Raw genomic sequence first — 15,640 nt, forward strand, 5'->3', positions numbered from 1 at the left:
TCAGTTTTCTCCCTTGCCCTGCTTGTTACACAACTGCCTCACAACTGCACAGTGAATTCCCAGCTTCCTGGGCTGTAGCAACTGCAAAGCCCCTCCCCATGTAAAACCTATTTTGCCAACAGAGTGGGTTTTTCTTTCTGAAGCATCCTGATATTTGAGCAGGAGCGGTTTTGGCTGCTCTTGATGACTCACAGGCCAGGGGCGTGGCTGGCTGCCAGTGTGAGATATTCTTCCCCTGATTCCTTCTGAAAGGGAGGGTATAAATCCTGAGTCCAGACTTCTCTTATTCAAGTCATCAGCCACAGTCACAGGGAAATGACTCCATTACTGTAGATTTTATGACTCTCCCTGCCTCTCCCAATCTTCCAAAGCTTTTATAAATATCTGCAGCAACCTAGAAACAAATGTACAACTGCCTTTGACAGTTTGGCAGGGAAGCGTAACATTTATATTGCATTATGACAGTGTCCTATTTTATGCCTGGTCCAGCACAGAACACTGCTGCCATATGTTGCTTAAACTACGGTTAAAATAGCTGGGCTTTCTGCTTGCATTCCTACACTATTTTTGGCAGAAAAGCCTTGTCTGATCCAGCACAGCTGGTTTTCCTCCCCTGCCCTCCCTTGCAGACAAAAACATCAATCTCTGTATTGCTGTGTTGATGGACAGCTGCTGAACTACAAGTTTATCCACTACAAATGATGCCTCCAGTTATTTGTATAAAAAGATCCATGAAGACACAAGGATTTGGACTTCAAATGAATGTTCAGAAATATATTCCCACAGTGTTTCCTTAGCTGACACCTACTTCCCTCTGCCTCCAGCCAGGGTGTTGGGAAGCAGCAGTGCTGCGGGTGTTGGGATGTGCAGGTGTGTCAGGGCCTTGGCGCCAGCAGCAACTGCTGGAGCTGGTACCAGGCTTATCCTGATGCTCCATTCAGCCTGTGGCCTCTGGCAAAGCAGACAAACCAGACCATCTGCAGTGGCAGTTTGTAGGACACAGGCTCCTGCTCCTTAGGAATTTGGCCAAGCCACCAAAAAGTAAATGTTTGAGACACGTATTTATTTTACTCTGTACTTTTCCCAAGGGTGCTCTCTGCATGAGCAGCTAATTATATCGCAGGCATTGCACTTTTTAGCGTTTAAACACAGAAAGCGTATGTTCAAACAGATGTTTCCCATGAAACCAAGAGGATCCCAGCTTCTCTATAGCCCCATCAGTAACATATGACAAGAACTATTCCCCAGCAAAGCCCTGTCCCCTGAGCTGGCACAGGGGTGGCTGGAAGAATGGAGATGGGGCTGTAAAAAAGGGAAGTAATGTGCAAATGGCATTGCAGCCTTGCCACCCTGTCAGCACATACTCCATCACACCCCTCCAGTCCAGCAACGGGCAAGGACAGAGGCAGGAGAGTTTCCTTCTCCTTTTGCTTTCAGAATAATGAAGCAAATATCAATCATAACAGCAGCATTTGTACAGGTTGCTGCTGGTCAAGTTAACCTACATTTTATATCCCCCATCACACTGAACTGCAAGAGCTTCTACACTGGGTCAGCTGTTGGTAATTGAGTGGTGAGAGGCTGAGAGGAGGTGCTGAGGCTGGCTGAGGCCAAATTCCCATTCCCAAACTTCTATGGAGTAAGCTGTCAGCAGAACTGAGTGCTGCAAAACAGCAGCCTCAGAACCTGAATTTCTTCAGAGCAGCATTATATACACAGACACACACACATAATGTGTGTACAAATCATGGGGAGGGTTTACAAATATATACTATTATTATTATACATTATATATTATTATTAGGCATATTATTATAGATGCTGATGTACAATATATGCATGATAATTTATACACCAGTTTATATAATGTATAGCCAAAATGCAGTAAGTCAAAAGGAAAGCCTTTCAATGAGAGGAAAGTAACAAGTTTTCATTTTGAAATTTTCCCCTTTAAACCACCTCAAATATAACCTGCAACAGGGAAAGGGAACTCTTCTGGTGCTGGACTTCAGTGAGTGTGCAGGAGTCTGTCCTAATACACCTGTATGACAAGAGGCTGTGAACTCTTCCCAGCACCAGGCAGACCTGCTCCTCATCACCTCAGAAAAGGGATCCTGGTCCACTCACCCCTCCCCAGAGCGCCACTGTGCCATCGTACATCGCCCCTTTCACAGACTATGCTACTGAATATCATTTTAAAGCAATCTGCAGGGAACATATCTGGAAAGGAATCAGGATGGACTGATTTGCTTTGCTTCAGCAGCCTATTCCTGCTCCCAAGGATAGAGGACAAGCCATCAGCTTGATTCCCAGATCCAGGAGTCTACTCCATGAAACCAGGATGAGAGAGAGAAAAACATAAATACAATGTTGCAACTAGCAACAAAGTTTGTTTTGACATTCAGGAACGGTATTATGCAGATGGAGCTGTTTTTCTCTTCAGCTTTAAAACACACTCTTTAAAATCTGATATCTGCATTTTGGGAGGTGCATGTTCATTTACACTGAGGATCCTTTATGCTGACCTACTTTGAGGTCCCTTAATGCTCAAAAACCGAGCAGAGGTCCTTCAGTGTAAAGTGATAATTGAGCTCTTCAGTGTTCATACAGCGACTCTGAAACATCACATTTTAACCCAGAGTTGGTAGAAGCTTGAAATGTCAATCCCACGATCCACCATCAGCCATCAGTGCCAGCAGCACAATTTGACAAACCTCCAGAAATCACCATAAAGTAGGAATTAACAAAAATTAAAAACCGGCCCTGCATACACAAGAGAAATAGCTTGAAAGGACAACGGAAGAACCCCTTTTTTCTTACCTTCAGTAGCTTTATTTATAGCTGTTAATGTGCTCAGGACCTTGGAGAACTGATCTCCCGTGTACAAATCATGTGGATCAAACACCTGTGAAAGATGAACTCAGTCAATTGAGCCCAAAACATCTCACACTGGCTGCTGGAGCCACCCACGGTGCTGGAGGGTGACCATGAGGATTAGGCAGCCCCTATGTCTCTACAGGAAAAGGGTTTTCATTCAGGGCTGACAAGTTCCATTTCCTTTACAGCCGGAGAATTCCTGGGGCACCGCTGGCAGGCATCGTGGGAAGGGCAGGGGAACCCAGAAGCATTTGGAGAGTAGTGCTGGAGACAGGGAAGGAATCAGTGCTGTCTGCAGAGCAGAGACAACTCTGAAAATCACTGAGAAGGTTATTGCTAGCCTTGAGGGAAGGAAAGATTTTGTTGCTACTTTTGTTATCTAAAACTGAAGAGATTGAGGCTGTACATACAGATCTATGTATAAACATACACATATTTTCCACAGCAGAATTAACATACACAATATCTGCTATTAACACACACAATATCTGCTATTGTAATATATAGTATATTTACACTTTTTTTTCAGGAAGACAAACACAGTTATCTTAATATACAAAAATTTCACTCTAAAGAATTTGGTGTTGCTAATCCTCAATGGTGAAACAAATACATGGTTAGCAAGTCATTTTCCATGACTGTTAACCTGAACCTTGTACACTTCAGAAATCACCACCAGTACAATGAGGGGCAGTTTGAGTTTTCTAAACGCTTCAACCCCATCTAACACCTGAAAAATGTGCTCAGCTTCATACAGACTGTACAAATTCTACCATTAATGAAGCAAAGATAAGAGATACAAGAAGTCCCTCTTGTTGGTAGCACCATGGCACCATCTGCTAATCCCCAAATGCATGTTGTCTTGCGGATGGAGACAGATACACAAATCCAATGATCAGAAAAGATGATTTTAAAGCTCTCCTGGCAGACACCATCTAATTACAAACACTTCCAACACCCAAAATTGTATCCTGCTAAATGAAGACACAAGTCTTAATTACCTTTAGGCTAGTACTGCCCTTTAAAACAGCCCTTTCTTGCTTTCCACACAGAGCTCCTTGAGTACGCTTGGCATATTTCAAACAGGAAGGGGACTGGCCTCTCTCACAGCCCTGGATGCTTGTGGCATCTACTTCTCTTAACAGCCACATCAGAGCAGCACCAAAGTCCAACACAGACAGTACAAAAGGCTGCTCTTTGTTGAGAATATGTTTTCAGATTGACTCAGCTACTCAATACTGAGAGACATGCTTTACCCTAAAGAAACGTAATCCATGCTTAACATGGGGACAGTTTACTGTCATTACAAATATTAAAACCTGTAGCTCCACAGCTCCAATTGCATCTACTGCTTTGCACATTCCAGGGACATACCCACCTACCTTGGGCTGTTTCTGAACTGATCTATCACCTGCACTCACTCGGGTTTGCTCCTTTAGACCATGCAAGTCCCATCCCCTCTGCCAGCTGGTGCACAGAACCAGTTTTCCTGCCCTGCAGTTACAGGCATTGCTACCCAAGCACTGCCCTCAGCCCTAAGCAGCGACCTTCCCATCTCAGGGGAAAGGGAGACAGTAACAGAGAGCCCAGGCGTGCACTGACCCCGTTGGCAGCTGCTGGAGCATGGGATGTTACAGTTGCACAAGAGGAAAGAAAACAGCCAGGCTGGATCGTTTGCATGCATCTCTCTGGTGTGTCATTTTCTCAGCCATACCCTTTTTCTTCCACTTCCGTAATTCCAGAAAAATAAAGTTCTGCCTTGAATTAACACCTTTTTTTCCTAAGGAGCAAAGAACTAAAATACATACCAAATCCTTCAATGCAGAGAATAATGCTGTAAGCTCAGAGTCATCAGGCTGACAAAGTCCAGATGAAAATGGTGGGAAGAAAGAGATGCAAAAAAATTCTAGCACAAAAGTAAGTAATAACATTTAGAACTTCTTCACGGGGAAATTGTCTGGAACAGCTACTGTGCAACAGCGGCTATGTGAAAAACTCTTCTGGGTCAGCTACTGTAATGTAAATATACTCTACAGCTTGTTCCAGAATAAATTCCTCATACAGAAAAGTCCGCATTTATGAGCTAAAAATTACTTTTTCCAGCACAATCCATTGATAATATCAGTCATAACTAAAAGACAAGATGCAGCTAGAAGACAAATAGAGGTAGAAAAGGCTTTTTCACTTCTAACACATGGAATATCAGGTAGAGCTAACTGAAACAGCATTTAAATCTACACCTGTCATCTGAGGATCTCCATAAAAACCCTATTCTGACTTGCGGAATCACAGACTGCAGCTCTCCTCGGTAAAACGCTCCGGCTGTTTCTTCAAGCATCGCACCGGGCAAGAGAAGCTCTGCACTGCCGCACCGCCAGCCTCCGCCACAGACAGCGAGGGGATGAGCAGGAGCCGATGCTTCGGGAGCAGAAGAGCACCAAACGAGGAGCCCCAAACCCGCGTGCGGCTGGCAAGTTATCAGCACTCAAAATCTCAGTCCCGAGAAGGGAAGTGCAGAAAAGTTAGGGAAAGCTGGGTTGTGTTTCGAGTCCGAGCTGTCCACAGTCGGGCAGCCCCCGGGAAACCCCCAGCTAGGTGCCAAGCCCGAAACGCGGCGCGGCCGCGACGCCTCCAAACCCGAGGACGGGGGCTGGAGCCGCCCGTCCCCCAGTGATGAGGCGCTTCGGGCGCTCGCTGACCCGGCTTCTCCTACTGGACCTGCCTCTGCCTCCAGCGGGAGCGGCGGTGCGGCCGGAGCTCCGCCAGCACCGGCGAGACAGAGCCGGGCGGGCGGGGAGAGCGCCGCGACCCCGCGGAGCGCCCGGAGCGCAACCACCGCGGCGGCTGCGGGCGCTCCGCTCGGGTACAGCGGTGCTGTCACCCCCTTCAGCCGGGACACACCCGTGGGAGCTGCCCGGAGACACGCCTGCGGAGCGGCTGGGACACCCGCGGGGGATGGAGGCGCTCGGTACTCACGGCGGCGGGCGGGCGGGCGCGCAGCCCCGGGGCATGGCGGCAGCGCGGGCGGTGCTGCGGAGCGGCCGCTGCGGCTCTGACCCGGAGCCGGATCGCGGCGCGGGGAAGGGAAGGGAAGGGAAGGGGAAGTGACAGGCGGTGCCGCCGCCCCGCTCCGCCCCGCCGCTCGCTGCGGGACGCGGCGCGGCCGTGCGGCCGCAGCTCCCTCCTCCGGCCGCGGGCGGGAGGCACCAGGAGACCCCCGGGAGAGCGGGAACAGGACGGCAAAGAGTAAAGAGATGAGAAAGGAAGAAAGGCCGGGGGTGGAGGGGAGGGAGGGGGAAGGAAAGAGAAAGGGGATAGGGAAAAAGTAAATCGGGGAGAGGAGGGAAGGAAAAGTTAAAAGGACAGGAAAGGATGGAACAAGGAAGGAATACCCACGCTATTGGAGCAGTAATTGCAGCAGGTTTGCATCACTGTGAAGAGAAACACCGCAGAAGCACCCACAGATGAGGCACAGTTCAGCTGAGGCAGTGAGATGTGTCCTCTGCTGCCTGTGCCCATCTGTTCGGGGAACATTCTCCAGCAGGGAACAGGAAAATCCACAGATACTTCAGCACACCAGCAGGCTGCAGCGTGGGCAGGGAATGGAGCACTGTACTGATAACCCAGGGTGAAGCCCAGCAGTAGGTCCCAACCCCATGCAGGGCCACCCCACACATCTAGTGCCAGGAGTCTCTGGGACACTGGGTCACTCTAAATTCAGCTAGACTCATTCTCCAGTGCTTGTGCTGGTTAGTGCTGGGCAGGCGCTCTCACTTCTGACCTTGTCCAGCTAGGAGAGGTAATGTCACTTTAGAGAGAAGCCAAAGCAGAGCAGGTTTTAGGAGTGCATGGATGGGGAGCTAAGAGGATGATGATTTCTCACCTTCTTAACCACACCTTCAGTTCAGGTAGCTTGTTGGAGGTTGCAGGCACCTCCAACAGCATAAATAATCTCTGTGCTGCCCGTGATGGTAATGACCCTCTGCATACTCTATGATCATCCTTGACAGCCAGGTTTATTCCAGCTATCAATTTATCTGGCATAGACTGTTCTTAATTCACAAAATTCAGACCTTGCCAGGAGTTTTGTAGTTGTATTAACAATAAAATGCTGCTGCTGAATGAAGGTCTTGTGCTTCTTCATCAGCAACTGATTCTTAGCTATTCATCTGTTGTTGTTATATGCACACTTGTGTCAGGAATAAAAGCGAAGTTCTCGTTTGTGTCCTCAAGAAGCAGCTAGGCCAGAAGCTTTCTATGATTTTTCTCTTTTGTCATGATCTCTTCCCTGTCTCTTCTACACTAGACTCCACCTGGCCATCAGGACAGAACCCTTTGTTGTCCCCTTTCCACCTGCATCCAGCTGGCATTGCCTTAGCAGTGCTCACTCACTGGACCAGCTCTTGGGTCAGATACAGCTCAGATGTTGAAGCCAGTGTAATTTAAGCACATTCAGGATTTCTGCACTGTTCCTCAGTCCAAGCCATGAAAGAATCCTCTAAGGACACTTAAGCTCCAATGAAGTGCCCACGTCTATTTGCCTAGTCCTTTGTCTCAGCAGAGCTGGACTGACAAATGTTCTCATAACTTGGATCAAATTCTAGCACTGAAAAGCTGCTGGAAAATTTTGGACACAGTCTCATTGTTTCACCTCATTACGACACTTGCCTGTTTAGAAGGATGGGGTGATTTCCCCTGCTTGTCATCTCTTTTAGGACTAACACATTAGGACTAACACTAACGGCAAAAGAATTCAGGCTTCAGTCCTGGGCTGAAGCTAAAGGAACTGTTTTGTTATTTATACTCTGCCATGAGGTGGATTCTTCCAGCTCACACCTCCAGCCTGTAGAATGGCTTCAGCTTAATGGAGCCAGCTCATAGCAGGAAGGTCACAGTGTGTCCTTCTACCCCCATGTCCAAATATTTCACTGCTCCTCTAAAACAAGAGAAGTTGCTGTTTGCCTCACTGTGCTTCTTCCTTTCTTCCACTTCCTGAGTTACCAGGACAACAAAGGGTAGGAGGGAAGTGCGTATGTGTAGCTCTCAAAGAGTAACCTCTATCCATTCCCTCCTACTGTGAAAGATCGGCAAGCAGTATCTGTAGAGTGGAAGGTGGGACTTGGGTTTCCACCAAAAGCTGCTGGAAATCCTACCTTCCACACTGACCACCTTTCCTGCATGTTGGCAACACCCAGTGAAGTGGTGTATTCCATGGCAGCTCCACAAACAATCATCCATGACAAAAGCAAATGGAAGGCAGAGTACAATGAAGCCATGGGATGCCAGGATGGCATGCTAATGTCATGTTTGAGATTCCCCAGGATGAGGCCCTTTTGCACAAGTCAGTATCCAGAAAATAAGTCCTGAACTCTCATTTTCCTCAGACTATCCTCTTTTGCTCACATCTGCAGCAGGAAAAGAATATTTGACCTTAACATGCCCTTGTCAGTCTCAAGACAGAAGTGGCTCAAGTCCAGCCCTAGGGTACCTCTTCATATCTAAGGAGCAAGAGTTCATTGTGCCATTTGGAGAAAGGCAGAATTTGAGAGAATTATCAGGGTTAGATTTTCATATCCATGGTTTGGGTAAGCAGCAGGATAGCTGCCACAGAATTCAAATGAATTAAACCCAGACCTTTCCTGATGTTACCCTTTCCTCAGGCTATGTTGCTGAGGCAGAACAGCATCTGCGCCCATTTTCCTTTTACCTAATACATTATCACTGCAACTTAAATTTTGATAGATCTTGGAAGCAGAAGGTTCTCTGCCTGTTCTGATGCTCCAGACACTCTTCCAGAGTAAATGTGATGCAGTAAACCCGCTTCTAAAGGGCAATGGCCCTTTCCAAGGCAAACTAGGGATCAGGCATGAGGGAGGATCACCCGCAGGAATGCTGCTTAGAGTCTCCTTGTCAAGCTGTTCCAAACAGAGCAGCTTTTAGAAGGAACAGATGGCAGAGGCTTTGCCTGAGAGAACTCAGAAAAGCTGGCAACACGGGAGAAGAGTCGGAAGGAAGCAAAAGCACTCTGCCTGTGCCATGTCTTGCCCACCATCTCAGCTGTCCTACCTTGAGCCTTCTTCTGCATGAGGCTAGAGAGGAGCTGGGAAGAAGCAAAATTCACGTCTTGGCACTCTGGTAATATTTTGAAAAAAAAAATAAGTAGAAATTTTTTTCATTTCACTGCAAAATTTAAACTTGAGCAAGAGAGGTTTGACCTTTTATCCATCTTTTGAGGCCTCTTCTCACAGCAAATGGGAGAGGCACACATGAGCATGAAGGATTTACTGAAGGCTCAGAATATTTCAAAGTGGGTTAAAAATCAGAAGAAAAAAGTAGTCAGAAAACTTGAATTTATTAAAGCAAAGGAAGAAAAGGCACATGGAGGATCAGAGGAACACCTAGAGATGGAAACACCACGTTGCCTCTTGTATCTGAAAATTGTGGTGTGACTGAAATATTGCAGAACAAGCTTTCAAAACTATGAGATAGCACTGTACAACAGGGGAGGACTGTTCCCCTGCCCTACCTTTTAGCTGTTTAAAACTCATATTTTTAAACATACTTTTCACCACAACCATTTTATTATTAGCTTGCAAATAGAAAAATAAACTTTCAGAAAAATGTAGGAAATCATATGGTCAGTATCAGAAGACTGGCAATAACTGATTTCTTATGTCATAGACCTTCAAGGATTATAAATCTCTCTATATATATGCTTTTAAAAGTCTGCTGCTCCAGCAGGCTCCAATAAATGCATCACTGGGTGTTACCGCTGAAGATCAATTGATCACGCGGACACAGGTCGAGGTGTGGTGAAGAAAGAGCAGAGTTTATTTTTCCTCCCAGGATTTATAGGCTTCTTACCATGGCCAGGGATTGGATGGTCAGGATAACACTTTCTCACTGCACTGGCCATGAGAGATGCCCATCAGAAGACATGTAACAGAAAGAATGTACACATATCTTTGTTTACAGTTAATGTCCTGGGAAAGTCCTTAGAAAACCATGTCAGCAAGCTCAGAAGCCGAGTTTTCAGGGCGACAACTGGGCAACAAAAGACCAGGGAGACAGTTCTGGAACGAACACATTTTCATGCTGATTAGCAAAGAACTCTTCAGAGAAGGAAGGTCCTTTCTTTGCTTAGACCTTCAAAGGAAAAAATGCAGGAACAGAGCTATTGTTGGTGGGACTTTTCTCACTGTGGTGCATGAATATTATGTATAATGCCAAGGATGCTGTCCCTGCTTCTGGCAGACTTTGTCTTCAGAATATTTTTTTCCACAATCTTGAGCATGTTTCAAACAAGATACTGATGAGACAGCTACAGGTTTCTTTTTTTACTGCAGGAATTTAAGTGTGACACAAAAGTATTTAGATAGTAAAAAATTTGATGGCAAAATTAATTGAACTCTGAAGTGATTCATTTAGACTGATCTTGCAAATTTGAGCTGTGGTTAAACGTAAGAATCTACACAGGTAGGATCAGGAACAGCAACACAAAAGGTATCTTTTGATTCTATTAGGATATTTTTTTTTGCGTAAGGAACAATTTAAAATGTGTTTGCCAGAATCCTATCCAACAGTTGCAGGGAATCAAAAAATAGTGCAGTATTAATACTTCACCTTCCCATTGAAGCAAGGCTAAAACCTGCAATTCCTTCTAACAACAAAAAAATAATTATGAACAGGTCCAGGTGCAAGTCTGTTTAGCCTGATCTCCTGCTATGGCTGCATGCTTTGTCTCAAAAGATGAGAATGTGTTACACTTGCAGTCAAGACTGAATATTAAATCATCCATGCTCTCATTTATGTTATTCATACAAAAGACGAGGAATTGATACCAACTTTTTCCTTCTGATATCTGGCTTCCTTTCAGAAGGCTGATCAAACTGGCATGTTACAATAAAGAAAGGATCTAAGTTGACTTACCTCCACTTTCAGAAATGCGCAGCCTTTCAAGAACTCTTGGATATTACTGATGCAGTCAGCTTCATTTTTAGGCTCCAGGCAATACTAAAGAAAGAAAATCCACTGATCTCATTGCATTGCCTGTGTTGAGAAGGCCTGCATGAATATTGACATGTGCCTTTTATACTGAATTAGGGAAGCTTCATCGGGGGCGGGTGGGGGTGGCAGGCAAGCTGTTGAAGCAGGAAGAAAGCCACTGGAGGAAGTGATGCACACATAGAAACGGTCGGCATCTTGTTTTGAATGCCAGCATATGACAGTGCCCTAAGTGACAGTGGGAAATTGGATGACCTTTAACAACATGCTGCCCCAAGCCACCACGTGCAAGAAAAAGGAGCTAGCAAAACTGATCTCTGTATAATGAAAGGCTCCTTTTTTATAGGGTGGAGAACCTGCTGTGCTGTTGTCGGGTTTTTTTTAAAGCTACTATTCTGTGTTGTCAGTTCCTCTCTCTCATTGGACTCTGTCCCTTTTTTTCCTCCTTCAGATTCTTACACCACACTTCTGGACTGTGAATACATGCCTTGTCAAACTGTAACAGGAGTTACTCACATGGCTTCAGTGCCAATGGATTTGCGGGTCTTGGGACAGACCAAAAGGCACAGATGTAAGGGTTATTTGCTTATTCCTGTGCCAATCTACTTCTCCAATGCATTTCCTGACTAACAAGGTATTTTGCAGTGAGTTCTGAAAGAATGTATTTACAGTTGTAATTAGTTATATTTATGTAAATACTGATACACTGCATATCCCTCTATTCAAAATCAAGATATTTTGATCTCTGGTAGGCCAAGTATTTCCTGCCACTGCCTGAACATGTGTGAGCCAAGTGCAACCTTGCAGGGTTTTTTTTCTGGATGTAGAAACAAAATTGAAGAACTCAAGCTACTATCATACTTGGCTCTGAATTAGAAACCTAAATGTAAAACACCTCTCTCTGAAGCTCCTTGCTCCTCTCACTTACCAGAGCAATTAGGCCTCAGAATGCCCAGGGCAGAGTTTCACCGAGCAGGGCTCTGTCTCAAGGTAGTGAAATACATCAGAAAGCATTACCTTTTCTGCAGATCCCGGAAGAAGCCGATGAATTAGTTTGCAAAGCACAGTTCCATCTTTCAGAGAAGTTTTCAGGAACCCCTCTGGGTCATCTACTACTTTCTTAGGGGAATTTAAGACTCCTAGTGAAATAAGCCATGTTATAATCTGTTCTTCTGGATTCATGGCTGACTGTTCTGCTGCCAGCGCTGCTCTCCTGTACAACAGCGTACTGGAACCCACATCCGTGATTACATCTTCCTGCTGCAGCTCAAGTGTGAAACTACCATTTTTTTTTTATGTTTTTTTTTTTTTTTTTTTTTTGTGCTTGGTGCAGAAATCAAATCTCAGGAACTAAAAGAAGTTACTCTAACGTAAAAAACTGTTGTTAAAATAGCTTCTAGCACTCAGCAGGAGACAGGGAATGCAGATTGTTAACAACATCTTTGCAAAATTATTGAAAACACAAGTGAGTGTTTTATATGAATAGTTATTATACCAAAAATACCTCACTTGGAGACTTCCTCCTTGTGGCAGCTGGCACCCTATCACTGAGTAAACTTGGTCTGAACTTAAGGTTATTGCCCAAAGAAATAACTTAATACTGTAAATAACAACGTATTTACAGTGGTAAAACAGAATTCACAATAGTTGTTTTGGAGGAGTGTCACACTAAATAGGTTTTCAACTTCACGTGGCAAACCTAGTAATTAAAATTGTCTTTTATAATAGTTTTCTGTTGTCTGAGTTTTGAAAATAAATTCTGATCATGCACTTATGCATAAATAACGCTCTCTTTTAACTGCTGTGTAGAAGTCCACATATAATCCAAAAATGGTTATTTAGAAGATGATAATCTCTCAAAACTATTACCTGGATGACTTCAAAAAGGTCAGGAATTAAGTCATCCAAAGATTAGAATAAAATTCCCAACTATTTTACTTGTCTTATTAAGATGTCTCTTTGCACCACTACTTCAGGATCCACTGTAGGTAGTCTTCCAGCCTGCCCAGGGCAGTATTAACCATCACAAGTTACTACATTACTATATTACATTACTACAGCAAGTCAGGAAAGTCCAGTCATCTTTATAACTGTCCTTTCACCAGAAGAGATGGAAAATGAAGCAATTCTTTTGATGATGGAGTTGGAACATCATGGCTTGAGCAATCTAACAGCAACAAAGCATCCTAGAGACCAGAATCTCTTGGTTACCAAGTTTTGAGCCAATTCCTACCCTGTTACTTATAAGAGCTGTTTTAAAGAACCCACTCTTACCAAACTACTCATTATTTAAAGGCTCAGGAAAAACAGAGCAGCAGAGGGATAAACTGTACACAGTAAATGTGCATGGTTTTGCCTCCACCTTGCAGGTCTTATGACTAGTACTGGGACCTACCTATGGACCAATTTTAACAGCCACCAGTAAATTAGAACCATCCTTTTAGGGTTAGACACAATTCTGACATTTTTCAGGACTTCAGGATGAGTTCCAGGTCTCTGTAATGTGGAAATACTCATAAACCATGGCTGCAAGCCGTGTGAATAAAGTGGTTTACAGCTCAATCACAGCTCACAGCTCTATGATGAGGCACATTTACAAACATGTGCAAAACACTTCAAAATTATGGCTAATCAGCAGTTCTTTTGGGGTTTTTTTTTCCAGTTGTCATAAGCACTACTGCACTGCAGAAGGAAATACATACAGTATCCACTTTCATAATTCTTTTTTCAAATCTGCAGGTAGTCAAGACAACTACTAATGCTCATTTATCAATGGGGACACACATTTGGATACCTAAGACACCTCAGTCACTCCATCAGAATACAGCAGTTTCTGATGTACAGAGAAATACTTCCAACACTGGGAGAATTGCACACCTGCTTTGCTGAAGTCAGTTACAAACCCGAACACCAAAGTACTTCACCCACTCTCTCCTCTAAAGGAAAACTTAGGCACACATGGGCAGGTTTGGTTTAATGATTATTTCACACGCAGCTGCTGCAGCCAAGCAGATATCAATGTCTGCAATTATAATTAAATGAAAATACTTCCCACATCTTGAACACTTACCAACTGCTTGAAAGATCTGCTGATAAAGATATTCAGGAAGTCCACAAATTTACAGAGTTTTTGATTAGCCACTTCAATCCCAACCTCCATTAGTGTAACTTCTAAACACATTCCAGCTTGTTTACCCACTCCCACACCAAAATTAATTCTGTGGCAAACCCAGGGTATGAAAGTAGAGCCACTGAGGAATGAACAGTGTCTGGTCTTTGGAAAGGATTCACCTTTGGCTATTTGCTAACAGCAACAAATCAAGTGAATCGTCTATCGTGTCTTGCAGAGTCAACTTGGTTACAAATACTTATTTACAGCCTGATTTATACCAGTGATGTCTAAATAGCACAGTGTTACCTTAAAAGGGGGAGAGCTACCGAATGACTGGCGGCACATTCATCAGAACAGCACAGCAACAGGATCACGGTAAGAACAGCAGTCACATATTCAGAAACCAGTTTTGAGTGCTTCTTCTTGAAGTCACACATGCTTAAGTAATTCACTCTTTTATTTTTTCCAGCAGAGGGAAAATACTCAACTACAAAGCACACCACTGGTGTTTTTTTCTGCTGCAGAATCTACCTATACATTTTAACTGGTGGCTTTCAATGACGAAGTTTGATTCTGTGCAAGAGCTAATACTGTAGATCAGGGCACATTCTCATTAATTACAATTTTAGGCAGGCAATGATCTTACAGTAGCTGCCATTTTGGCATTACACTTTCGGTAAGACAATTCAGTCCAGACTGAACAGCAGGACAAGACTAAGAGCTAATGCTGAAACAGGACTCTGATAGTACAGAATGTTACTCCTTCTTGCAGAAGAGACACTGAGATCACTTTGTAACAATAACCTTCCAAGATGTAACACTAATAAACTTCATCACTATCCCAGTGTCTCTGAGTAAAGCATGCCTTTAATTAGACAAAAAAACCCCAAACCCCCAGTACTTAGTAAATTTATTTGCCCTGGGAAATACTACAATTCTACCCATTTGCTACACAAATTTACTCCTAGAATCTGCAGCCCATAAATGAAGTTTAAAGTGACACCCTTACCCCAAATGTAGTTTTAAATCTGTAGACAAGGTATGCATGCTTTTTCTTCTTCAGCTACTATGAACTGATGGTTGTTTAAGTGAGATCAGTTTATGTCTATCACAGAAGTGAGTATAAATTTTATTATCCATGATTGTTTATGACTCTTCTACATGAAATACCAATGCCTGAGGATTCGCCTCACATACACGTATGTAATAGAATAATTCGCCCATCAACACGTATGTAATGGAAGAAGGCATCAAAATCAAGACAATGTTTTGAAGGAAGCATCTACTCCCAAGAGACGTAGCACTGTCCAGTGAAACACTAATTATCTGGGGCATTCATCACTAACACTGTCTCAGTACACCAACATTCCCCTCCTCTCATCCAGAAGGTTGGGACAAAACTGTTAATGTAAGGTAGCAGAACTTCTCATGGTTTCTTGGTGAAGTCCTCTGTATTCAAGAGGACCAAAACTCACTTCTGTGTAACTTGCTCTTTTTATCAGCATAAATGGCAAGCACACATGTAAAGGGCAACCCAAGTATTTTGCTGCTGCAGGATGTGCAATGAGGAACAAACCAGTTCTCTCTGGACCGTTGGAAGGTGCTAGCTATGGCAGGCAGCAGTTGGCTTCCATCAGGAATTTTATG

At 44.1% G+C, this 15,640-nt stretch overlaps 1 protein-coding gene across 3 annotated transcripts in view; it reads right to left on the bottom strand.

Annotated features, from left to right (window-relative positions):
- The window catches only part of ARHGEF6 (Rac/Cdc42 guanine nucleotide exchange factor 6), a 41,383-nt gene extending 27,262 nt beyond the window's left edge, over positions 1 to 14,121 (bottom strand). For 2 of the 3 annotated variants that reach the window (XM_015626276.3, XM_015626275.3), the window contains exons 1-3: positions 11,899 to 14,121; positions 10,807 to 10,890; positions 2,821 to 2,905 (exon numbers count right to left, since the gene is read on the bottom strand). In XM_015626276.3, the coding sequence (XP_015481762.1) occupies positions 2,821 to 2,905; positions 10,807 to 10,890; positions 11,899 to 12,063 (334 nt within the window). In that variant the 5' untranslated portion in view covers positions 12,064 to 14,121. Of the gene's footprint in view, positions 1 to 2,820; positions 2,906 to 5,853; positions 5,898 to 10,806; positions 10,891 to 11,898 lie in introns of those variants that run through there. The other variant, XM_015626278.3, reaches the window with a different exon arrangement.
- Positions 14,122 to 15,640: the final 1,519 nt, after the last annotated feature.

Source organism: Parus major, chromosome 4A (assembly GCF_001522545.3).
Source record: "Parus major isolate Abel chromosome 4A, Parus_major1.1, whole genome shotgun sequence".
NCBI classification, from domain to species: Eukaryota; Metazoa; Chordata; class Aves; order Passeriformes; family Paridae; genus Parus; species Parus major.